The 27998-nt window shown below is 41.1% G+C and overlaps 1 protein-coding gene across 2 annotated transcripts; it reads right to left on the reverse strand.

Moving 5' to 3' along the window:
* Window positions 1-743: 743 nt before the first annotated feature.
* Window positions 744-27998, reverse strand: LOC139755562 (carbohydrate sulfotransferase 11-like). 2 transcript variants are annotated; one of them, XM_071674031.1, is made up of 7 exons: window positions 27962-27998; window positions 23517-23865; window positions 10759-10976; window positions 9164-9263; window positions 8706-8831; window positions 7791-7870; window positions 744-4921 (listed from the first exon to the last, which is right to left on the reverse strand). In XM_071674031.1, the coding sequence occupies exons 2-7, from the start codon at window positions 23640-23642 to the stop codon at window positions 4246-4248; spliced, it is 1326 nt and encodes a 441-aa protein (XP_071530132.1). In that variant the 5' UTR covers window positions 23643-23865; window positions 27962-27998; the 3' UTR covers window positions 744-4245. The 2 variants fall into 2 exon arrangements, with proteins under 2 accessions (XP_071530132.1, XP_071530133.1); XM_071674032.1 differs by having other exon boundaries at window positions 27955-27993.

Raw genomic sequence — 27998 nt, forward strand, 5'->3', positions numbered from 1 at the left:
AATGAATATGGTATTGTGAATTAGATAATTGCAATGATTGTATTCAAATGAAGCAGTCAGGGGAAACCATGAAAAGGTCACTGGGGCCTGGTTGTGGACAGGGGTGTCAGTGCATTATACCTGACAGTGTGTGGATGAGAATGAATGGAGCCTGTTTGTGGACAAGGGTTTCAGTGCATATACCTGACAATGTGTTATACATGACAGAGAGTGGATGAGAGCAAATGAGGACATTTCTTCATCTGTTCCTAGTGCTACCTCACTGATGTAGGAAAGGGCAAACATGTTTGAAAAAAAGATTTATGTATGTGTACCATGGCCAAGAGCATATTGAATGGGAAGGGCGATAGGTTTATTCCCCATGTGCACTTGAGGTATACAGTGTACTAGTATAATAAACTTGCTCAGTAATAATGATTTATATGTGTTGCACAGTTAAGCCTCTAAATCCCTTGAAAGGAGGGGGGATGCTGTTTCCTGTGTGGCAACGGGAATGGATGAAGCAATGGGTTGGAGCAATGTGGTGTGCCGGGGTCGACATGCTGTCGATGGATTGGACCAGGGCGTGTGAGGCGTCTGGGGTGGGCCGTGGAGGGTTCTGTGGGGCCTGGATGTGGAGGGGGAGCTGTGGTTTTGGTGTATTGTGCATGACAGCTGGAGACTGAGTGTGAACGAATGTGGCCTTTGTTGTCTTTTCCTAGCGCTACCTCGCACACATGAGGGGGTAGGGGGTTGTTATTTCATGTGTGGCGAGGTAGCGATGGGAATGAATAAAGGCAGACAGTATGAATTATGTACATGTGTATATATGTATATGTCTGTGTGTGTATATATATGTATACGTTGAGATGTATAGGTATGTATATTTGCGTGTGTGGATGTGTATGTGTATACATGTGTGTGTGGTGGGTTGGGCCATTCTTTCGTCTGTTTCCTTGCGCTACCTCGCAAACGCGGGAGACAGCGACAAAGCAAAATAAAAATAATACATAATGATATATAAACACCCATATACGCACATATACATACATATACATACACATTCGCAGACATATACACATGTACACATTCATACTTGCTTGTCATTATCCATTCCTGTCGCTACCCCACCCTACAGGGAACAGCATTGCTAAAAAAAGAAAAAAAAGCCACTTTCATTCACACTCAGTCTGTAGCTGTCATGTAATGCACTGAAACCACAGGCCCCACAGACCTTTCCATGGTTTACCCCAGATGTTTCACATGCCCTGGTTCAGTCCAGGGCATGTTCTAGTTATATACACTGCTGTCCAATGGAACAACTGTGTCAGTTCACCACTTCCCTAAAACAATGGCATAAATTTATGACAATTTTAGTATTTCCAGGAGCATATTGTTTCATCAAACAAAATTCCCTTCATTATTGATCTTAGTTGTTTATATTATCAAATATCAAAAATATAATTTTATTCAAAAATAGTAGCCAGTCTTACAATAAACTTTTGTACAACAGCAGCATTAAGTTTTGTGGAATCTGACTTTACATTAGTAATGTGATATAGCACCTGAAGAACTTGTGTTTTCACAGCCAAAAAAGGCTTTAATTGTCTCAATCTAACAAGCTACTTAAGGATTGATTAATCTAAATTTACTTGTAGTAATGGACACAAACTCATGGGTAAATGTTTTACCTCAAATAAGGCAGAAGTATTCTTCAACAGGACTGTTAACATATGGCAAGACTTAACAGTTAGATTGGTTGGAAGCAGCATAAAAGATACATTTAGATTAGTTGAAAGCAGTGTAAAAGATACATTTCAGAATAGCATTGATAAATATTTCACTTCAAGTTCGTGACTGATATTGTTTGTACCTTCTTAGTAACATGAACAGTTTGCAGGTTTTTGTTTAAATCATGTGCATGTCTTTGTAATATTACCAAACCAATCTGAGAGTTTGATATCTTCTGTTTTCAGAAACAGCTCTGAAAGGATTCAGTGGTCTGCTACTGTTTGAATTCCTTTGATTTTTAAAAATCTGTTGCTATTGAGCTTTAGTGTCATTTTAAGTCTGTTCCTTAATTTGCAATTACAAAGATCTCTTGCCAACAACAATTTCCAACATACATTCAGACTAATGTATACCATTTTACTAACCACTGCACCAAGTTGTAAGTACCCACAGCTTTCCTTGAGACCATCAAAATTTTATCCATGCATCAAGGTGTGAATTGGCTTTTGGCTGCTTATGGCCCTGCCCAGCCCAGCATTTCTAGGGTGAGGCAAGAGAAGTGTCGTAACCAGGCTGTGTTGCTAAGGCTACCCATAAGATAGCCTTTTTTGTGGCATAGCTAGCTGATGCTTTGTAGGATCATTGATGACATATCGTCATCATATTATTACTTTACAGTTTTATGCATCATTCCTCTGTACATATGTAGCATAAACATGTTTTTGGAAGTATAACATGCTTATTTTTAATCCAGAAGCTTTCATCTTGAAGGTCACTGCCTTCTAGAAACAACTTCATAGGTTGGCAAGAGATCTCTGTATCAATATACTGAAATGTTGCTCTCCGAGCAGTCACTATACAAGGGCCTTGGTACTGCCCTTTTCTTGGGAAGATTATGCTGCTCAGAGAGAAAGGAACTTTATATCACTATGCTTCTCAGGGATGATTTATTTTGTACTGGCCATCTTGGAAAGGATTCTGCCCTTTACTCCCCTTTTTATGGAAAAATCTGAAATGAAATGGTTTTGTTTGGGAAAAAAATGTTATGTGTGGACCTGTTATGGATTAAATTTTCTTATGTATCACCTTTTTTGGAAATATTCATTTACAATTTATCTTTTTCAGAGAAGGTCTCTTTTTCTATTTATCAATATCTCTGATCACAGTTTCTCAAGAAACTCTCATAAAGTGGATGGCCACGGCAAAAGAGTCTCCACTTATCCCTATCCTTACATACTTCCTTTGCATACACGATTCCATGCAATCTTCATTTCTCTCCCTCCAGTACTCTTCCACTCAATTTCCCTATGACACAGGTGGTCCTCCTCTCACACCAACCTCTTTAATTGTGCTATTATACAATCATTAAAACTCTTCATCTTGCATTCTTTTCACATGCCCAAACTGTCTTAAAGTATTACATTTCACCACTACCACTTCACAATTCATTCCCTGCCATTCCAGATCTGTTTAATGAGTATGTAAGGAGGTAGTAGTGTTAAATAATAACCCTAATGACAAGTCAATAGATAGTTGTTTAGTGAGTATGTGGCCTGTAAGTGCCACACATTCTGCAGTCATTCGTTAACATAAAGTACAGTTGAAGCAGTAATCCACAGCCACAAATTAGAAGCTGTCTGTAGTAGATTTTGACAGTTTTCATGAGGTATGCTTAAATGTTAAAGGATAACTCAACCTGACAGTGAGTGTTACGTATTTTTGTACTTCATGAAAAAAAATATACCACCTTGTCTTAAATCTTGTTAGTCTCCCTTTTGAACGTGCATAATGCCTTTATTGAAGTGTTGATACATTTCACTGTTAAGCATTCTTAGGAACATTTACTTCATGAGCATTAGATATACATAAACAACACTGATATTCATTTGTTTAAAAGACAAATTGGTTTAGCCCAGCATTTATAAGCGTTTTAAAGATGAATAAATAATAATATTCCTACGAAGGCTCAGTCATATGTTCTTGACACTACCTCACTAACATGAGAAATGGTGAATATGCATGAAAAAAATTAACAATTAAGATCACAGTACTACACACTTAATGTCTGTGGTAGAAAATATAAGATTACACTTATGAGTTAAAAATGTCACAGTACAGGTAACTGTTAAATACAGTATTACTTGTGTCTTAAAAGTAACCTATTCATGATTAGTATCAAAACAATGTAAGATTATTCCATACAGTCACAGACTGTATTTTTGACACTGAAAATACAATGTAATTATATATAATGATATCAGATACATTTGATAGTATTAATGCATGTTACATAAGAGTGCCTAACTTGCTCAGTTCCCATCTAGTATAATGAATTATGAATCAATTTGCATTACCAAATGTGTCAACTGAGTGGTTAGACTTCACATATATACATTATTAGAATGGCAATTAATACTTGCCAACACAAAAAATCAGAAAATTGCAGACTGCACACCTTTAGGTTTACAGAACTTAGATAATGAGATCTAAAGAGTTCTTCATGTGGATTTCTTCCAAGCAAAAGGATTCATCTATTCATACTTCATTATCAGCTGCCTCAGCCTCAGGGATCTTTCCAGCAGTCTCCTGTGCAGCCTTATTTTCATATTCATTATCAGTATCATTCACATCAACTACCCCTTCTTCAGCTGCTTTCTCTTCTTCTTCATCATCATACTCATCATCCTCATCCTCATAATAATATTCACTTTCTTCATAACCACCTAAACTTATGGAAGAGTTTGCTGTGGGAGGTGTGGCAAGTTTTATGTAAGGCTCAAGTTCGTACTCAAACATTAAGAAATCTATGATATATTTATAATAGAGTTGTTTCACTTCACTCATAGTCAACTGGGAAAAATATGCTTTTGCAACATCAGAAGTCTTTTGTGTCTGGTCTGTTTTGTGAGACCATTCCACATGAACTATATCGGAGAGGCCACGATGGTAGAGGATAAAATCTGCATCTCTAGAGAGGGTCTCTAATTTGGCAATGATATCATACCTAATGTGGCAGGGTGTGCATAGAAGAAAGATTGGTTTCCAGTGCTCATCATATTTTTCTACATCGGTATCAAGAAGATACTGTATGAATTCTCTAAAAGTGGGTTGTATACGTGATTTGTAGTTGGGATCATCATCACGAGTGGAACTTGGTTTGCGGTAGGCTTTGACAATTCTCTTCCCATAAATTGCATGATAGTATCCACCTCTGAAAACAAAAGAATATTAGAAAACAGTCCCTCCTTAGATACTGGATAATATCACTTTATGTATATATGAAATGACAGCTGAAATTATGTTCATGATATATTTACAAACTGTGTTCCTGTACACTGTACATCTTATTGTTTCGGGTTCTTATCACCAATTCATTTTTCCTGAATTGCAGTGCATGGCTTCAACTTAGGTTTTGCATTTACTCAAAGAGCTCATAATCTGGATATCATTTTACTCTTTCAGTCCTTTTACACATACCTGGTATACTTGAGACCAGAGCCCTGCAAGTGTACAAGATACATGCTGATGTTTCTTGTCCCATTTTAGATCTGAAGTAGTCATGAGCCATATATAGATACCATATGCCACTATCTGTAATACTCATAATTCACTAAGAAATTTCACAGCCGTCAGTTACCATACAAATACCATGGTACGACTCATTGGAGTGGGCACCTGGCAGCCTTCAGAGTGATACACATGTATCTGGCAGCCACAAACAATAAACACATGGCGCAATGAAAGAAATAAGATGCAATCTCAGTAGAGAGTAGCGAGTTAAAGGAATGTGATGATGATTATCTTGATATTTTATTTGGACCCTGTGATGATAGTTAAGTGGCAGAAATGGGCTGATGCACTATCACACTGGTGAGGAAACAAAGGGATTCCAGCTGCCACTGAAATATTCTTTTTCTGTTTTGATATTTGTTATTGTCTTTTAACATTGAAGAAATCTATGTGGTGAATTTCTCTTTTTCCAATTTAAAAGCTTTTTCATTTGTTTTCATACATATTCAACATTTTCCACATTAGCAAGGTAGCATTAAGAACCGAGGACTGAGCCTTAGAGGGAATATCCTCACTTGGCTTCCTTCTCTGTTCCTTCTTATGGAAAACTAAAAACTTAAGGTGGATAAATGTAAAATTACACCACATGTAAGACTGAAAGGGTTAACAACCTTTTATTTTGTATCATTTAGCGTTATTATTTTCCAGAATTAACCTTTGGGAGAGAAAAGAATACTGTCCATATATCTAATGTATGTCCTAATGTAAAAGGCATAGAAAAAGAATGGGAGTGGGGGGGGTTGGAAATGTTCGCCTCTAGTATTAACTTTCTGAAAGGGAAACAGAAGGAACCAAGTAGTGATTTTTATCAAAGGTTCAGCTGCCTGTCCCTGAAACATTACCACATTAAAGGTAGTTAAAACTTTGATTTGAAAAGATAAAAAAGAAATAGGATAAATCAGCATGTATTATAGGTGAAACTTTTAGATAAAAGGGCCGAGTAGCTGTTTTCTCAGATTTGGAAATATGCTTATCCCCATTATGAAAACATTTACAGGATGGCCTTAAGTGCAAGTATATTTCCAAACCAATGGCTTTTATTGAGAAATTCTATTTCTGTTTGAGCAAAAATATGATTATTTCCTTAAAGGGTACAGCCAGTCCCCAGCTTATGATGGGGTTACGTTTCAGTGAACTCATTGCAAGTCGAAAATACACTGAATACATTTAATATGGTTGTTTACACTCTTGATAGCGTGGCTGACTGGAAGCTGTGGCTCGCTACCATTGCACAGCTTATCACTAGTCCAGGAAAAGATCAAAATTCAAAATACATTTTCTAATGAATTCATATCGATATCGCACCATTGTAAAGTTGGAAAATCATAAATCAAACCATCATAAGTTGGGGACTATCTTGTTTCATACCTTATATAGTCATACAAATACTTTGTTTATTTGATATATGTATTATTTACTTACGTACATTTTTACTTTGGGAGAACTATATTCGCAAGAACACATGAACCCCTAATTTTATTTTCATCAGAAATACGAAGCCTAACACTAAGAAATTTTTTACCTTTTATAAAACTGATTATAATAGTGGGTAAGCAAATCTGGCATCAGGCCAAGATGATATGTGCCCTATGACGATATGTGGGTAAATGAGATTCATAATATTGTTTTAGTTGTTGCCAGCAGCATCACACGAATCCCCAAAAGGTGCTCCCTTAAGCTGGGCAACTCAAACAATGGCAAGAAAATGATAATTGCATTACCATGCACTGCATTCAAATGTGCTCTTGTTTATTAATGTGCATGACAAGTTAAAGGTGTGAATGGAACAGTGAATGGAACTATGGGGGTTAAAGTAAACGATTGGGTGCATTAAGGAAATTGTGAAAGGAGAAATCAGAATCTTTGAGGGCAAAAATGCTTAGATGGGTGTGTTTGAGGGTAAAGTAATCCCTAAACTGTTATGTAGATGAGAGTCTTGGTCCTTGGATGAAAAAGAAAGGAAGATAGTGGATATGTTGGAGATGAAATGCCTAATGACATAACCTGGCATGAAAGAAGCTGATCATGTAACTAATGGCAGTGTCAGAGAGAGGTTTGGTTCTAAGTCCATTCTGATTGAAAAGGCATATAAAAAGGATGAGCAAAGAAAGACTGACTTTGAAAATCCATGTTTCAGAAGTGGAGGGAACAAGGGGGAGGGGAGACAAAGATGGATGTAGAAGGAAGGGGTGAAGGAAGCTCATGGGTATCATGGTCTAAATATTCATGAGGGCAAAAGACATGCTTTGCTTAGAATGAACTGGATTAGTGTATTATGAAGGGGTAGAGTGACATGCTGTGATTGGCTGAACCAGGGCAAGTGATGTGGTTAAGATAAACTATGGAATGGTCTGTGGGGATTGGCAATGGTGGGTTCTGGTTTCAGTACATTATGCATGAGAGCTAGAAAGGGGATGGATGCAAATCAAGCCATTGTTGGTAGGTTGCTGAATAGTAAATATAATAATGTGTACATCATAAAATGTCAATTTTTTTATTGAAGCTTTTACCTGTCCTTTAAGTCTCGCTCATAATCCTCTAGTTTGTCTCGATAAGCTGATAAAACCCGCTCAAAAGGATGGCGAACAACCTAGAAAAAGGATGATATTATTAGAAATAAAACTGAATTTTTTTCATGACTGGAATGATATAGAGGCTGCCTGCATAAACTAAAATTGCAGTGGCTTTCCACCCAGGGAGTTTGTATCAGGTATCTAAGTAAATTCCTCTGTGATTACCCAAATTTAGCTTCCAGTTAAAAAAGCTGTGTTTCAGATTGCAACAAAGTAACATTTTAAGGTGCTTTTTTATTTCATTTTCTTAATAGGGCTAACCATTTCTTAATTTTTCATCCATTAACATTTTGAGTTCTTTGAGTAGTGTTACTGAACTCAAAGCATCAGCAATATGTATATTGAATAATTTTCATATTTTAACAAAATCTCAATGTATTGGACTAAAACTATTAATGGATCTTCAACATAATGCAGTACTCCAAAGTTTTTAGTCTGCTTCTTACAATTTCCTCGACATGAATAGATATATTGTATTTTATGTGATTTTTATATTGTGAATATGAGGTACTTTACTTTTACCGTGCCATTTTTTACCAGTTACCCATATTTTTACACGTACCATTTAGAGGGAGGTACTTCACACAAACCACCTCTAATAGTAAAACATGAAATATTTTCTCAAGAATTTTGAGTTTTTGTCTGGCTGTTGACTGCATGTTATTGATTACTATCACTAGTAGTAACATGTGAAATGAACTGAACATGCTTGGTTTTAGCATTTTATACAGAAATGGGATGGTGGAAGATCTACAGTAAGTGATGTATGAAGTTTGAGAACATAAATTTAAGCAACAGTGAAAAGAACTATGAAATAAGAAATATTCACATTCATTGATATACAGTACTAACCATAAACTTCATAGTGGTCGGCATAAGACGTTTCAGTAAGGAAGTGGCCAGTAGAGGGTACTTTTCCCTCAATAATGCATGTTTTCCAGCCATGTCCTTGGATGATATGTCTTGTACTCCTCCTAGCTGTAAGGAAGGAATAGGAATTTGTTTTTTAATAGCATATCATGTATTTATGTGGTCCATCCTGTTTCATTTGTTCACAGCAAGAAGATGTCCAAGATATTCCTTCTCAGGCATTCTAGTCAAATATTACTCCATGTAATTTTCTGTTAAAAGAATTTCATATTTTAAGTTAGCTGATTTAAGAAGCTGCAGTATTGTTGCACTGTAAAATTTAAGTCTACATTAAGGAACTGGAATAGTAATCAAAATAGAAAAAGCAAAAAAAGGAAAAAATGATATATCGGACTTAAATATTTGAAAGTCAGTTTGTTAGTATTTATTATAAATCATACCTCAAGGAAGGCATGGAGCCAACTGGTGCTTGCAGCCTTGGGGACCTTACACCATGTGAGGCCATGTTTTTGGTCAACAAACATTTGGTGAAATACTGACCTGAAGAATACACACAAAAAGAAATAAAGTTTTTTTGAGCAATCAGTCAAGATATATCATATGTAGTTATCAGCAAAATCATTGTATCTCTGGAACAAACTTGCAGTCTCCTTTCAACAAACACAACATATTCTTTCAAGATAAAATGAAGTATATTTTTGAACTGGTACAAAAGTGTTTCAGTGGAATATTGTTCTCTTCGCCAAAGACAAGTTTCAAAGGCCAGAGACTCTTAACAAAGATGTTACTGCACTGCACTGTTTTATCAAAAGTTACAGCATAAGAGACACTTGAACACGGTACCTATAATAGTTCATTCTACCACATTACACAAGTAATGCATATCAATACTGTCTTCTTAAGAAATGCTATGATATTGTCTTCATACTATTATCATCATTTTATTGAAATATCTTGGCATTAGGGTTTTTTTTGGTAATTACAGAGGTAATGATGACACAAATACCTAACCAACCCTGTGTTTGCCTGGGCATTTGTTTATTCATACATAATTATGTTAATGAGACATTAATGTATCATCTGTGCACATAGAATAGCTTGAAATGATACTGAAAATACCTAGCATGATGCCAGATATTTGTCATGCTGTGGATGCAAATACATACAAGTGCATTACTACCTTTTTCTTAACCATCACGGATTTATCATTAATTTCTTTCAGCCGTTCATCATATTCTCAACAGTTATGATTTTTAGAAATCATTTGTAATATTTCTCCTATTAAATAAACCATGTTAGAGGTATGGGGGAAGAAGGCAGGAATAGAAGAGAGAATTTAAGTACTTAGGAGCTATCTTGGGTAAGTTTGGTGATATGGAAGGAGAGATAAGGGAGAGAGCAGTATATGGAAGAAGAGTCACTTGGCCCCTTAACAGTATAATGAAGGGTAGTGGTGTAAGAATGGAAGTGAGGAAGGATTAAATGGACAGCATAGTCCTCCCAACTCTGACATAAGCAGCCAAAACGAACATGGAACAAATCATAGTGGTCAAGAAACCATGCTGTGGAAATGAGCTATTTGAGAGGAGCATGTTGTATGACTAGATGGAATGAGGAAAGGAATGAGGGGTGTGTGAGAGATGTGGTATGGCAGGAATGAATTGTGGAGTGGTAGAGTAGGTGAAACATAATACTTTGAGGTGGTTTAGGGATGTGGAAAGATTGCCAGACAGGGACTTTACAAGGAGATTGTATGATAGTACAATTAAAGGGGAGAGGAAGACTGCCTGTGACATGGGAAAATAAAGTGGAAGAGTACTGGAGGGAGAGAAATGATGGATGAATGCATGGAAAGGCATACGTGAGGAAGGCATGCAAGGACAGGGATAAGAGGAGACTCTTTTGCCATAGCCACATCTTTAATTAGAGTTCCTTGAGGAAACAGATGTCAGAGATATAGATAGGTAGATTTAGGTATATCTATTATTTCTTGCCTTCATACTTTGTTTTAGTCTTTAATTAACCAAAATTTTACCTCTTATTCAGTTGCCATAATCTCTCAAGCTGTGACATGGAAAGATCCTTCATATCTTTTGTTATCTCATCTTTCATCTTGTCTCCATTAAACTTCTGGGCAATCCTGAGGAATCTGCCTTTGGTGGTGTGGGCACCCCATGCAGTGCATACATCCTTTAGATGTGTCTTACGTTGTTGGAATTCCACTACTTGGATTTCATCTCCAGGTCGTAAGGGCTTTGTAGGGAAAAACAATGATATTAACAAACAGAAATATATTTTTAAAGAATGTTTACTTGTTCACATCCACAGGGGTCCTGACAGGAAAGGGAAAAGTCAAGGGTTTTAGATGTTTTACATGGTCAAGGAATTATGGAAATGATCCAAGAAACTGGAAATTCTATCACAAAGCCAAATAGTTTTGTAATTATTACCATAACACAATAAAGTATTCAGCAATTAATGTTTAAAAGAAATGAAGAAAAAATAGAATAATAAAAGATAGTTTGGGCTGGTTATTGCAACAACCATGAACAAGTTTTTTAATACTATTTTTACACTTGAAAGCAGAGACACAAATTTTGAGACTGATAAATAGCATTAACAAAATATCATAATTCATCATCACAATTAGAGAAGTACTAACACACATAGATAAGTTGAAAACTAATAAAAGTCCATATCCTGATCATTTCTATCTACAAGTAATTAAAAATGTAAAACATGAAATTGCCAAACTGTTAACCCGTATTTTCAGTGAACCTCTCCAGGATGGGATAGTCCTGCAGGAGTGAGGACTGGCAGTTATCTTTCCTGTATTCAAAAAGGGAAGCTGCCAATTGTTTGGCAATTACCATCCTATTAGCCTCACATCAATTATAAGTAAAGTTCTGAAGTTAATTATCAAAGATAAAACTGTTGCCTACCAAGAACGATACAGTCTGATCAGTAATACACAACATGGCTTTAGAAGGTGCAGATAAAGCTTTACAGACCATTTTGAATTTTATTAGAGACTATTCAGTGCCACTGATATGTCAAAAGCAATGAATATTATATTTTGGGACTTCTATAAAGCATTCAACAAAGTCACCTCATGCTGAACTGGTGCATAAAGTCTAGGTTTTGGGGATTGCTGGTTGCATTGGAAATTGGATAGAAGCTTGGTGACATGACATGAGGCTGAGTCATAATGAATGGTGAATCATCACTGTGGTCACTTGTTACAAGTGGGATCCCCCAGGGATCAGTACTTCGGCCTATACTCTTCATCATTTACATTACCAAAATCTGCAAATGACACAAAGATCAGTTATGCCATATTAACAAGAAGAATAGCGTAGGAAACCATAAGAGGACAGATTGCGAGAATTAAACTTGTTTTCCCCAAGGCAAATTATTGAATGTTTTGAAATACTTAAAGGATTCAACAACTTCGACGTTGAAAATTTCTTTACAATAGTGTCTGCACTACCAATGAGAGAAAATGGTCTACAGCTTAGGTCACCGAATTATTCTGGATTGTACGATATATTTCTTTACCAACATTATTGATGCATGGATAAAGCTCCCACAAAAAAATGTTCAGAGCAATACCCTAAATATCTTCAAATTAAGGCTTGATCATCACTTTGTCACTCTCCGGTACTGAATAATTCATGTAATCAATCATCATATATAGTGGTATATCATGCTACTTTCTCAACTGCCAATCTCTCCCTGGCCATGCTGTGGTAACAGGCCAACATTGATTACCCTATGTTAACTGCTTTGAGAAAGTATGCAAGAATTATGATTATTGTATTGTTCTTCATCATCAGGAATGATACTGACGTGGTAAGCCGAGAGGCTAGAGCTCAAGTTTGTCAAGTTTATAACAAAAAGTGAAGGGATGCATGTTGCTAGCAATAGGATGCATGACATACTCATGTTCATTGTACTTTATGACTTTTCTATGAAAAAAAATTCTATCAGGTATATTATTCCTACAAGGTATTTTTTTCTACCTGTTTTCCATTGGGCATGTTACCGGAAGGAGTGGAGGGTGGGAAGAGAGCCTTTGCTCCGCTATTCTTTTCTCGTAATGCTTTAAGGGGGACTGCATTTTTGTCTTTGGTGTCAAGGTCAGACCACTTCGCTTGAACCTTGGGTCTGTGTAGTCTGTACATATAAGTTATAAAAAGGGTCCTAAAGGCCACTCCTAATTTTTCCTCTATGTCACTCATACGTGGTTAAGTGTAAATTGGGATGACATCGTTAATCTAGTTGTTTCAAGATAATCTAATTCACGGAAAAATAATCAAAACTGCACATACTTCTTGCAACACTGCACGGACAGGGGTTGTGGGTCGGCGTTACTAAGTAAGGGTACATAAGGTCACTGGCTTGGTTTTATAGGGCTAACGGTAGAGGGAGTGGCTGCTGCTGGCGTATGGGAGGGCCATCGCCAGCCTCATATAGAGTAGGGAAGGTCAGTGGCCCCTGCTAGTTTTACTGCTACACCGCTCCGCCACCCCGGGAGGTAGGGGAAAGGGAGGGAGGCGATGGGGAACTAGGCGAGACGAGAATGGGACAGGGAGGGACGTGTGTGTGTGTGTGTGTGTGGTGGGAGGGGGAGACGAGATTCAGATTTCGCATTTCAAAAGTTTTTTTTACAAGAGGGGAAGCAGCAAGAGCTAGGGAGAGAAGTTGTAGGTTCTAATCATTCGCAATGTGCTGTGGACATTCACAATTGCATCACTCGGTTTATTGCACTGATCCACCACTCTTATTAAAAAACAATGACCTTATATTATTTCTAGCCGGAGTCTCGCTTAATTTCATGTTACGAGTGGAGATGAAATAACAGGGGCCTGAGTGACGCGTTATACTTTTTACCTACACGGAACCTGCATGGCGCGTCATCTATGTCCTTGTGACGTAAAATAGGAGGGACCTAGAGCACATGTTACATAGTAGCGTTAGATAACGGGGACCTTCATGATGCGTCACTTGTTACCTAGTGACGTAACATAAGAGGAAACTGAATGGTGCATTACGAAAATTATGTCACGTGGGGAGGGAGGCCAGGGGGGTGTGTGGGACAAAGGTCTGGCTTTGTGTAGAATACAAAAGGAGCGCGCGCGCGCACACCCACCCACCCACCCACACACACACACACCTTACAAAGGAACTCTGACAACCACCAAAGTTGGTCTGGTTCGTGGTGGTGAAATTCATCCCAAGGAAAGGGGAAGTAATGAGGATGGGACATTGTGAGAGAAGGCCTTGGCACACGTATCCTCGAGGGGGAAGTAAGCTGCAGAAACCTGTGTGTGAGTGGGACCTGGGGCATCTAGATGACAGCATCACTAACCTGTTGCCGGTGTTCCACAGTAGAAAATTAGTGGAGACAAACTGTCTGCTGACGGAGACGAACTGTATACTGACGGAGACGAACTGTATACTGACGGAGACGAACTGTATACTGACGGAGAAAATCCGTCTGCTTACGGAGACAAACTGACGGAGACAAACTATACTGACGGAGACAAACTGACGGAGACAATCTGTCTGCTGCCGGAGACAAGCCATACTGACGGAGACAAACTGTCTGCCGAAGGAGCCTAAGTGAACTACGTTACAGGGGAAGGCTTTGAGGCCTTGGATTCTCATCCATGAAGGAAAGAAGAGTAACAGGTGACCGGAACACAACCTATAAACATTTAAACCAAGACGGTGAAGCAGATAGTGAAAACTTCCTCGAAAGTTGCTTAGATAGAACAACCAGAGGCCTTAACATGAAATCAGGCATGAAACTTGTTAGAAAATACGTAAAGAAGTACTTTAATAATATGAAGGTGATAGATGAATGGAATACACTGAATCATGAAACAGTGAATGTGTATAATAAAGTTCAAAATATGGATACCCACAAACGCAGAACTCCCCCCACACATCATCCCCCATCCTACGGTACAAATAGGTAATTACAATCATCACACACACACACACACACACACACACACACACACTCATACACATACATGAAAATATAATACACATGCTGTACCTTAGAGGTGTAGGATGTCCGTTCAACTACAGCATACAAGAGGTGATCCACGTAAGGACATTGTGTATACGACTTATCACTGGTCTCCAGCTCAATATTCATCACCAAGTTCAACAATAACTGGATTACTAAGAAGAAAGGAAACCATTTGTTGTCACTAATATCTTATAAGAAGAGGGGAATGTATCAAACCTATACCAAACTTAATTAACATGGTCGAATATTGCCAGCTTCCCTTACAATAGCAAGTAATATGCCTGAAAAGGCGTAGTCTCAATCTTTCTCCCTCTTCTCTGTCCGTCTCTCTTTTCTGATCTCTACGAGATAGTCCTTACTTAACTCATGGCTTTAACTACAGAGAACTGAGCCTTAGAGGGAATATCCTCACTTGGCACCTTTCTCTGTTCCTTCTTTTGGAAATCAGAAAAAAAAAATGGGAGGCGAGGATTTCCAACCCCCCGCTCCCTCCCCTTTTAGTCGCCTTCTACGACACGCAGGGAATACGTAGGAAGTATTCTTTCATCCCTATCCCCAGGGATAATATATTGTCTTTAATTACCAGTTGTAAAGATTCCTAGCTATGACCTTAATTAGCATAAAGTACGAGAGACAGTAACCAAATAGAATTTATTTTCATTCGTTCCTCTAAAATTCCATGTTTCCGTTTAAGGTATAAGGCATGGGTCTTCTGTCTGTATTCCCTTGGCGACTGTTGGTACAGGAGGGAGGGAGCGGAAGGCAGCAGAGAGCGAGCAGCAGAGAGCGAGAGCGATCTAACTGTTGTTCTACCCAAACTTCATCTATCTAAAACAGCGATGAAGTTAGTTTTATAGTATAAAGTCGTGGATAACTTCACCACTGGTCAATGGGCCGTCTGTTATTCATTTTCTCGACGTATTTGGGTGCGCGCGCTCTGTTGTTTTATCAGCGTTTGTTATCCGGGTTTTTTTTTTTCGTACGTGCTGCGTGGGTTCGTAGGGCTGAGACGCTACTACGGTCTCACGAGGTGTCGACACCTCGCTCGCACTTCCCTGCATTGCCGTTGGCGTGACCTAAATAACCAGCTCGCCGCGCTGGTGATGAACCGGGAGGTAGTAGTTGTTATTTTTAGGTTCTGGTCGGCATTTTTTTTTTTCTTTGTCTCATTTTCCCTATATACCTTTCAATATGCCGTTCTCCGTCTATCTCCCTTTCAGTCTATCATTTAAATATTCATGTATCCTCTTTGTGTGATTCTTTCCTTACGGATAAGAAATTCTTTTCAAGTCCTACGCTCATGGGTAAATAATAAAACATATGTTTACTCATTGAATATTTGAGAAAACCATGTATCACGGTAAGTTTTCTTCTTTAAGTATGTGAGCCTATTTTAATACGTTGATTAAACTTGCACCGAAATCACTTCACTAGACATTCGTTCACAGCATTCATAAGCACATTTAACACTGACCTGAAACATTCCCCCTTACACACACACACACATATATATATATATATATATATATATATATATATATATATATATATATATATATATATATATATATATATATATATAGAGAGAGAGAGAGAGAGAGAGAGAGAGAGAGAGAGAGAAGAAAAATTTCGTCCTAAGATCTCTTGATTATGGAGAACTTCATTCCTAACATCCCACATAATTAGGGACAACTGCGTTCTAATTCACGATTCCTATCCAACGTCTACACACAGGTGAGGACAATTCTGGCCTAAGATCAAGCTATATCTTTGCTCTGAGATTAAGTAGGTACAACTCTCGTCCTAAGATCACTAGGAATACTACATGACCTTTGATCACCCGCTACATTCAACAATATCCAGAAACAACGCAACTCAGTCGCATTGAACCGTACGACATGTCAATGATGTCATCAATGTTCTTTGGCCTCTGTCTTCCAGTCAACGAGGAGGGTATTCGAGCACCCCCCACACCCCACACCATGGATACCATTACTGGCAGAAAGTCTCGCAAAGGGACCCGCTCTTCATTTCCCACCACCCCTTTACTGAGTTAGGAAGCCAGTGTGATTTGAATGTGGTCGTGTTTACAACTGCACTGGTTCAGTTGATGTCGCCAGCCCAACAATGCCATCTCAAAATTCAAACTCTTTCCTTCCTTCAAGAAACCACCAGTCCAGCGACTAAATCATCAGTCTCAAATTCTTACCCTAGAGAGAAGTGTTCCCTAATCAGTGTATATCTTCTTCCCCCTCGAGAGCGGTTCACTGATCTACCGACTCTCATCATCCTTCTCCCTCGGAGAGGTACTGGTTTGAGAACATAAAACCAGTAGGATGCCGTGATGTGTGATGAACCTGGTTAGTATGAGACGTCCCTGGGTTCTGTGGCTCGACCTGAGGGGAGCCCGACCTACCAACCATATAGCACAAAGGGTAACCCGTTATGCCATCACGAAACTCATATAGTACGAGAGAGACCCGAAGACGGACGGTGGAAGGATTGGTGTTAGGAATAGTTAGACTTACTACTAGACTCGTTTTTGTTGACAGCTGCTAGACCTGCTCTTGTTTAGCAGTTGCTAGACCTGCTCTTGTTTAAAAGTTGCTAGACCTGCTCTTGTTTAGCAGTTGCTAGACCTGCTTTCGTCAACAGTTGATAATCATGCTTTCGCTATCAACAGCTAAAAACATGCTTTTATTAACAGTTGCTAGACCCCATTTAGTCACGATCACACACACACACACACACACACACACACACACACACACACAAAGATACGGTCAGGTCTGTAACTTAGTTCAGCGTTTTGGCTTCCGTGTTTTCCTGCCTGCCGTCAGACATGCCAGATGTGTCGCGATATCTCGGTAAAAAAGAAACTCTTCGTGAGATGTATGTGACCGGTAGTGACGTAAGAGTACCTAATATGGCGGAGGCGACTGGGTGTCCCTTCCCTCTAAATTCATTTACAGTAGAAACTAACAAAAACGTCATTAGGTATGCACACGTAGTTCTGTTTTTGACCTAGGTGATAAACGCGTTTGTATGAAGTATCACTAGGAAAAAAATGACCAAAAATAATAGTAAATGAACCAGTTGGACGATGTACAAGTCCAGTCCAGTGGATCTTTTTTTGTTTATATTTCAAGGACGACGTCACGACCTTTGAAGACGAAGTTACGAGCCTCGAAAACGACGCTACGAGCCTCGAGTACGACGCTACGAGCCTCGAGTACGACTCTACGAGCCACGAGTACGACGTTACGAGCCACGAGTACGACGCTACGACCACCGAGTACGACTCTACGACCACCGAGTACGACGCTACGACCCTTGAGCACGATGGCACGATCCTTCACCACGAAGGTACGATCATTAAGGACAACCCTTGAGCACGAAGGCATAGCACATTACGACGATGTTACTTAAATACGCGATGCTTAAGACCCTCGAACCTTTTGAATACGATTCTACAATCCTTGAGTATGATGGTATGACCTTTGACCTCACCTTTAAGGGTCAGGTCAAACATAACACCTATATCATATCTAAAGGTTGAGTATGATGGTGTGATCTCTGACCTCACCTTTAAGGGTCAGGTCAAACATAACACCTATATCATATGTAAAGGTTTTAGTAGGATGGTGTGACCTCTGACCTCACCTTTAAGGGTCAGGTCAAACATAACACCTATATCATATCTAAAGGTTGAGTATGATGGTGTGATCTCTGACCTCACCTTTAAGGGTCAGGTCAAACATAACACCTATATCATATCTAAAAGTCGACCTGTTGTGTTGCTCAAGGGGTCGGCCCTAACGTCTTGTTCAAGATTCGTAAACCGTAAAGTTCACGATTCAATTACCAAAGTCTCTCGAGATCAAGTCACGGTAGAGTTTCTGGTTTTTGTCACGAGAGGAAGCAGATTCCGGTACTCATTCTCCCCCCAGGGGCGTGTCGGCATCAGCGGGGGGCACCGTACAGTCTGTGAATCTCATAACCTGAAGAACAATAGCGAAAACTTGGTTGGTACTGTTGGGTGGGGTGGAAAAGGAAGCGGGTCAGGGAATGTCTTAGCAACGTAACAGTTATCTTCATGAGACTGTGAGGAGGTGATAAAGCAGGTCACGAGAAAGAGACCCCTTCCCTCCCTGCTTTTTAATTAAGTTATCCCAGTCGCTGGAGAGAGAGAGAGAGAGAGAGAGAGAGAGAGAGAGAGAGAGAGAGAGAGAGAGAGAGAGAGAGAGAGAGAGAGAGAGAGAGAGAGAGAGTTACGCTGCAAGCATCAGTAACGAGATAAAGTAACCACCACACGACGCATGCAAAGCAGTGATGATAGATGCATCTATCATGTAGTAGGCGAGGGGTTGCGTAGGACCCATTTGGTCTGCCATCAACAAAAAAAAAGTATGAATGTAAAACCACACAGTTTACGCGCGAGAATTTAACCTTGACGCTTCAGTGCTATGACCCAATCCTTGAGTGCTATGACTTAACGCTTCAGTGCTATGACCCAATCCTTGAGTGCTATGACTTAACGCTTCAGTGCTATGACCCCAATCCTTGAGTGCTATGACTTAACGCTTCAGTGCTATGACCCAATCCTTGAGTGCTATGACTTAACGCTTCGGTGCTATGACCCCAATCCTTGAGTGCTATGACTTAACGCTTCAGTGCTATGACCCCAATCCTTGAGTGCTATGACTTAACGCTTCACTGCTGTGACCTTGAGTGCTATGACTCAACACCCAAGTACTAATGCTAATCACTTCATTATAATGATTTATCATTTGTAATGTAATAATCTTAATCACTTGAATACGTGAGTTTAACTAGATGAGTACAATAATCTAACCCCTAAGTAAAATTAAGCATAGTAATTCAACCTCTTGAGTACATTAATATAACCCCACTAACTACTGCACTCTAACCCCTTTGACTACAATAATCTCAACCGTTGAATAGGATAATCTAAACTCTTTAGTACAATAATCTAAACCCTCGAGTACGATAACCCAACACCTTTGAGTACGGTAGTAATCGTCCAGCGGTCTAACGCTTGAAAGATAACTACTTTGGTTGCGTTGAAATCTCCAATTTCTTTCTCGGGTATAATAACGCTCTGACTTTTCTTAGGGGATCATAGGAGATAATGTAATCCAGGAGAGTATATATTAAGTCAGGCCTTCAATGGAAAGACCGGGAGACCTGAAATTTTGAGAAGACAGGAGAAAAAGTAGAATGCAAGTTTCCGAAAGCGTGAAAAACCTGTTTTTGGCCGCGAAAAAAACCCAGCTCGTTTACCTCCCCCCAATGGAAAGCCACATTCCAAATTCATATGAACTTTATCCAAACTTCTATTCTAAAATTTCTCAGAAAAAATGATTCGTTATTTTGGTCCTATTATCAAGCTGTATGTTGAAGTTTCTCTGGTGGTGCGTGGGGGAATGTACTGCGGTGTGTGGGGGGATGTGCTGGTGGTGTGTAGGGGGATGTAACGGTGGTGTGTGGGGGGATGTAACGGTGGTGTGTGGGGGGGGATGTGCTGGTGGTGTGTGGGGGGAATGTACTGCGGTGTGTGGGAGGATGTGCTGGTGGTGTGTGGGGGGAATGTACTGGTGGTGTGTAGGGGGATGTAACGGTGGTGTGTGGGGGGATGTAACGGTGGTGTGTGGGGGAGGATGTGATGGTGGTGTGTGGGGGGAATGTACTGCGGTGTGTGGGAGGATGTGCTGGTGGTGTGTGGGGGGAATGTACTAGTGGTGTGTGGGGGGAATGTGATGGTGGTGTGTGGGGGGAGTGTACTGCGGTGTGTGGGGGGATGTGCTGGTGGTGTGTGGGGGGAATGTACTAGTGGTGTGTGGGGGGAATGTGATGGTGGTGTGTGGGGGGATGTAATGGTGGTGTGTGGGGGGATGAACTGGTGATGTGTGGGGGGATATACTAGTGGTGTGTAGGGGGGGTGTACTGGTGGATGTGAGAGTGGGGGAAGCTTAAAACTATGATTTCATCTCCAGAAGAACCAGCAGACTCGAGAGTTCCCGCCTACCTAACTGTACACAATTACACAGAAGTTCTCTCACACTCACAGTCTTATAACTGTCCATTATATGACACTAGGGCCAACGATACATCCACGTCAACATTGTTCTATGTTTAACCCAACTTGACTCGAACACAGCCAAAGCCAGCATGACTTAGCAGCTTCACTATCCAGGGTTGCACGATGATCTCGTGGAATGGCTGCGAGAGAGAGCCTGACCTAGGATGAACCTCGAGCGTATGAGCCAACGGCAATACAGCAAACAAGGATCGGAAACAAGTGAAGCGGTTGTCGAACCCTCCCTCGACCTTCCCCCCCCGAAGGCAACCTGGCCAACCTGTAAATTTACCTGTGTGGCCCGTTTCCCAGGGATGTGAATCTGATAACAACACTAATTACAAGAACGATAAAATGATGACAATGATAATGATTCTAACATTGCTATTATCATTTATAGAACAGGAAGGGTGTTTTGGTCCTGGTGATGTGTGTGGGAGGAGAGTTAAGTGTCTGAGGGAAGCAATGGGTGTGCTTGATGGATAACGACTGCCCAAATAGTGGTGTATGGATGTGTCTCGTGTCTACAGTACAAAGAAGAGAGGTAGGTAGATGTCTTGGTAATACAATGCCCAGGAGCAATACGTGGTGTGAGGAGGGCTTGACCGGCTATGTCAGTATAGGAGGGAGGTGTGGTGGTGAGCGCAATGTGACAGAAAGCTGGCCAACGTGTGCTGTGGGGAAGACAAAGGAGGTATCGTGGTTTTAACATTCAGGAGGGTGACAGGCGTGCATGGGATGGGATCGAATGAAGTGAATCAATGTGGTATACAGGTGGTAGGGTTGGGGGGAGGGGGAGGTATCTGATGTCAATGGGTTGAACCAGGGGAAACTATACAGTAATCTCTGGATGGTTGGCTCTGATTTCAGTACAATAAGCATGATAGTTAGAGTGGATACGTGAAAGTGAGGCCGCTGTTCGTCTGTTGCTGAAGCTACCCCGCTTAGGTGGGGAAACAAGGAAAAAGAATATGAATACATAAACATTATTACCGCTATCTTCATCATTAAGCAAGTAACAAGACTCGTCGAGTCTCATTTCCTGTTAAGATGAGGCAGGAAGTTCTGGTTCATACTTTAAATCTCGTTCGTGGGAATAGCATTTTGAGAGAGGTACGCTAGACTGAAGGTTAGCCAGCAACTATTCCCTCCCCGACCCCTCACGCAACCTGTCTCCTTGTGACCTCCTCGTGACCTCGAACACTAGACTGCTCCGACCAGGCAGAAGAGTGTGGGAGAGGGAGGTTTGAGAAAACTGGGGGTATGGTCTTTTTTCACTGAATAATTCCGTTATTTGCTGAAGTGTGATGGTAATAAAGTAATACATAACACGTAGGGACACCTCAGGCTGTGATGTGCCTCAAGACTACATGTAGGTGTATATATTAATTGATTCACCACATTACCAAATGTTGCTAATGTTTTCTTAGAGTAAGTCGCGAGGTGTCACAGATGGTCACCTGAACACAGGCAGGAAGTGTAAGGCAGGAGGGCAGGGAGACTAACCTCTCATACCAGCACCAGTTCTCTGTCTCTACCTGACCTACTTATCCTCTCTCTCTCTCTCTCTCTCTCTCTCTCTCTCTCTCTCTCTCTCTCTCTCTCTCTCTCTGTAGCCTTCTCTGGCTCCTGATTTTCCTCTCTTTTTGCCATGCTCGTTCTATCTCTTTTCCTTTCCCTTTGTACCTTGATCTGTCTTTGTCTCTTTTCCTTACTTTCTCTGGCTCCTCCTCTGTTTTTCATTTTTCAGCGCTTTCTCTGCCTCCTCTCTCCCTCCCTTTACCCCTTTCCGTCCCTCTTTCCATCTTCATGGCTATCATTATCTTTATCTATTTATCTATCATTTACAAACTATGACCCCGCGAACCTGTCGCCTCAGGACTGGAATGACGTCATCACTAAAAGTGATGCTGATGGAGTGTCGGCATCACAACCTACGAAAACATGGAACCCTTCAACAATACTTATTTCGTACAATGTTTCCTTTTCTCTCCATCTCTCAAAACAAGAGGCCAATCCTTTTTTTTTTTTTTTTTTCGTAAATTCTGTGGGAACAATTTCGATCAAGTTTGTCTCAAGGTCAGGTAATGGAATGCCGTAGCGAACAGGTAAGACGGAGAGGTACTAAGGCGAGACGGAGGTCTGGGAAATTCGGGTAACTGAAGCGCTGTCGAGTCGAGTCACAGTGTTTCGAACAAGCGATATTACTCAGCAAAGACAGGGCTAATGCGTAGCATACGGTGAGGGGGGTTCAGATGACTAGTCAGAATTCGGGTAGTCGGAATTTAAAAGATCTCCAAAATACGGGGTTAGTGCAGGTGTCACAGAGCAAGACTCAGACTTGACGATCACAAGTTCCTGATGGGGTCGAGTTTACGCCCGAGTGAACCTAGGAACGTCGGGGGTACAACACAAGTATGGGAGTGAGGAGCAAGACCGAAGATACGATGGGATGAATTCCTGGCATGTCTTAAGCAGGACTCACGGCATCAGCCATGTCTCCTACAGGAATGTATAGGTCCTTGACCTTGTGAAGCTGGGGTTGTCAGTGAAGACCTCCAGTTTCATGTATAATGACTTGTTCTTTTTTTTTACTTTCAAGATTTCCTTTTGCTTTTACGTGTTATAGAAGTCAGAGTTAAACACTTACCAGCTTCTCGAGTCTGAAGACGTCCCTCTTGGTCTCCGACTGTTGGAGGATGTCTGTGGTGAGGGCGATGAAGGCGTACACCACGACGGCATACAGCAACAGCTCTCTCTGCGAGTAGCGACCCATGGTTCCTGCCGGGAGGGTGTCACGGCCGCCCTGGCAGCGTGAGGGCAGCCCAGGGTGAAGAGGATCAGGGATGCCCAGGGTGAGAGGATAACGGGCCTGTCCACGAAGGAGGGAACACTTGACACCAGTCGGCCGACCTCTAGTGCCCAGCCATGATCATCAAGTCTGGTTCGTAGACGATGTAAAGTTCGACACGATCCTCTTCCTCACCAGTCGGTTATAACTACAATATATATATATATATATATATATATATATATATATTTTTTTTTTTTTATACTTTGTCGCTGTCTCCCGCGTCTGCGAGGTAGCGCAAGGAAACAGACGAAAGAAATGGCCCAACCCCCCCCCCCCATACACATGTACATACACATGTCCACACACGTGTATACATACCTACACAGCTTTCCATGGTCCACCCCAGACGCCTCACATGCCTTGATTCACTCCACTGACAGCACGTCAACCCCTGTATACCACATCGCTCCAATTCACTCTATTCCTTGCCCTCCTTACACCCTCCTGCATGTTCAGGCCCCGATCACACAAAATCTTTTTCACTCCATCTTTCCACCTCCAATTTGGTCTCCCTCTTCTCCTCGTTCCCTCCACCTCCGACACATATATCCTCTTGGTCAATCTTTCCTCACTCATTCTCTCCATGTGCCCAAACCATTTCAAAACACCCTCTTCTGCTCTCTCAACCACGCTCTTTTTATTTCCACACATCTCTCTTACCCTTACGTTACTTACTCGATCAAACCACCTCACACCACACATTGTCCTCAAACATCTCATTTCCAGCACATCCATCCTCCTGCGCACAACTCTATCCATAGCCCACGCCTCGCAACCATACAACATTGTTGGAACCACTATTCCTTCAAACATACCCATTTTTGCTTTCCGAGATAATGTTCTCGACTTCCACACATTTTTCAAGGCTCCCAAAATTTTCGCCCCCTCCCCCACCCTATGATCCACTTCCGCTTCCATGGTTCCATCCGCTGACAGATCCACTCCCAGATATCTAAAACACTTCACTTCCTCCAGTTTTTCTCCATTCAAACTTACCTCCCAATTGACTTGACCCTCAACCCTACTGTACCTAATAACCTTGCTCTTATTCACATTTACTCTTAACTTTCTTCTTCCACACACTTTACCAAACTCAGTCACCAGCTTCTGCAGTTTCTCACATGAATCAGCCACCAGCGCTGTATCATCAGCGAACAACAACTGACTCACTTCCCAGGCTCTCTCATCCCCAACAGACTTCATACTTGCCCCTCTTTCCAGGACTCTTGCATTCACCTCCCTAACAACCCCATCCATAAACAAATTAAACAACCATGGAGACATCACACACCCCTGCCGCAAACCTACATTCACTGAGAACCAATCACTTTCCTCTCTTCCTACACGTACACATGCCTTACATCCTCGATAAAAACTTTTCACTGCTTCTAACAACTTGCCTCCCACACCATATATTCTTAATACCTTCCATATATATATATATATATATATATATATATATATATATATACTGCGCGCCTCTGTCTGTACACTCAAAGTCTAAAGTTTCCCTCTGGTATCGAGACCTTACAAAGGGCTAAGTAGCGACCCAGCCTACTACTGGCTCAGTCGGAGGCAACGGCGGGACGGAACATCAAGGAACAGGGAAGAAGGATGGAAGGGAAGGGGTGATACGAGACGCAGGACGGCGAGGGATAAGCGTCGCTCAAGTGGGTGTCAAGGACCAGGAAACGTGTAGGACAAGAGGAGCGGTCAAGTAACCCATAGATCCTGGGCGTGGTGACGTGGAACACATGGATGAACAGGTTATGGATGAACAGGTTATACAACAAGGTCAGTTACCCACAGGAACGAACATCGCCAGCTCTGTTACGTAATTCCCGACTTCGTCGAAAAGATTGCAAATAATTCGAAGGCATGGAAGAGAAAGACGAATGGAATCGTTCCAGTCACCTTTACATTACACTCTAGTACAAAACTGTTATATCAGGAGTCAGTGTGTGTGTGTGTGTGTGTGTGGCCTAAGATGACACAGATATGGATCCACCGTCGCTTAACGAACTGGTTCTGCGGCAAACTGGTTTTGAGGTAAGGCATTTATATGGGAAGCGCGTGTTGCTTCTTCCTCCTGTAGGCCATGAAGATATTGATGGAGAGGCTGCGACTCCATGTGGCATAAAGTAGGGTGCGGGTTCCGGGTAACAAGGGCTGAATATCATGTGTGTCGCTAGCGGATTTGGAACACGAGTTATAGCGACCGGAACTGGTGATGTGTGTGTGTGTGTGTGAGAGAGAGAGAGAGAGAGAGAGAGAGAGAGAATCACTGATGTCTCCACTGTAAACGTTAATGACGAATATCCTAACAATAATAACTTGGGTTGTGACGTGCCAATTTCGGACGTTCATACGTAATATTTTCATGTGAGGAGCATGACATACGATGGGTGCAGGACCCACCTGGGTGACGTGCGTGAGTATACCTGTGTATTCTGGTGGAAGACCAGTGGTATGATACCTCACAGTTCAGATAACACGATATTTTGGGGATAATCTGATGAAAGAGTACAATACAATGTGACTTTACCAACATGTTTGGATAATACGTGTGGTGTTGTGTGGTTGTGGTGGTGCATCATGTGGTTTACTGACTCTATGGTTGTGGTTGTTGTTGTATGTCATGTGGTTGTGGTCAAATAATATTTTGTGGCTGTGGTGTTGAATGTACTGTCACGAATCTGGTTTAGAGCTCGCCATACCTCATCAAACATCTCCGTGTCGAACGCTATAGTTCTAGCAAGCGTAGTTTAAATTCATGTTTCCCTACATCCCTAAGAGTGATCCATCTGCCTATTCTGTTCCCCGTTGATCCTTCCTGTCATACATCTAGATGTATGTACGCATCAAACAGTTCTCAAGTACCTTCTGTTCCGCCCAGTGACTGCAACGCACGCGGAAATTTTGAGGTAAACGCTCCAACGTAAAATCGAACGTGAAAAAAAACAAACATTATATAAGACTTTTGTATGCAAAAAATTAGATACGATTATGCAAGTGTTGACGTTTGGAGGTGGAAATCTGGCATTTAAATTTTTACTTATGGATGCGAAGATGAAAAATATTATAATGACGCTGGATTTTTAAAGTTTGAGAGTCAGAATGTGCTTCGAGTTATTCGGTCGATGAGGATCACACGGAGGGAGTGGGATCAGTAAAAACGAAGCTGCTGAGGGTAAGCCATCAGACCGGTGGGGTGAAGAGAGAAGTGGGTGGGTTGTAGCGAAGAACTGGAAAAGACCGAGATGAAGGAACACCAAAGAATGAGGTCAGGGGTGGGTGATGCAGCACCTCACTTAACAGCCTACACACACACACACACACCACGTCAGCTGCAGTAACGTTCATGTTCTCTTAATATATACACACGCCTATATGCTTTTGCTTTATGTTAACTGCCGACAGATAATTTCATTAACACACGTACTGGTTCGGTCCGTTCATCATCAAATTACCTATATATATATATATATATATATATATATATATATATATATATATAGAGAGAGAGAGAGAGAGAGAGAGAGAGAGAGAGAGAGAGAGAGAGAGAGAGAGAGAGAGAGAGGTGAAATGGTTTGGACTTACAGAAAAAAGGAATGAGATATTGACAAAGAAGATGTATGTGTCAGAAGTGGAGGGAACAAGGAGAACGGTGACACCAAATTGGAGTTAGAAGAATGGAGTGCAAAAGATTTTGAGCGATCGGGGCCTGAACATGCAAGAGGGTGAAATGCGTGCACGGGATAAGATGTATTGGAGCGTTGTAGTATACAGGGGTCGACGTGCTGTCAATGGACTGAATCAAGGCGTGTGAAACGTTCAGGGTAAATCATGGAAAAACTTATGGGCCTGTTCATGGACAGGGTGCTGTGGTTTCGGTGCATTACACATGACAGTTAAACAATGGATGTGAGCAGATACGGCCTGTCTTCGTCTGTTCCAGGCTCTACCTCGCTAACGCGTGAAACGGCGATCTAGTACGAAGGGGGAATATAAATGTGTGTGTGTGTGTGTGTGTGTGTGTGTGTGTGTACATACTACACCACGTTTCCCGGCTCACATAACGTAGTAAACGTCGACTGATGTCACATATACGAACAATATACGAATAATATACAGTTTTCTGTCTGAATGTTCTGTTCTGACTACGCAGTCTTCACTGATATCTCTAAGTCAATAATGATCACAAGTACGACGACACATACACACACACACTCACTGCTTACAATAAGACGGTCGCCCCGACATTGGCACAGATTCACC

This window comes from Panulirus ornatus, chromosome 19 (genome assembly GCF_036320965.1).
Source record: "Panulirus ornatus isolate Po-2019 chromosome 19, ASM3632096v1, whole genome shotgun sequence".
Classification (NCBI taxonomy): domain Eukaryota; kingdom Metazoa; phylum Arthropoda; class Malacostraca; order Decapoda; family Palinuridae; genus Panulirus; species Panulirus ornatus.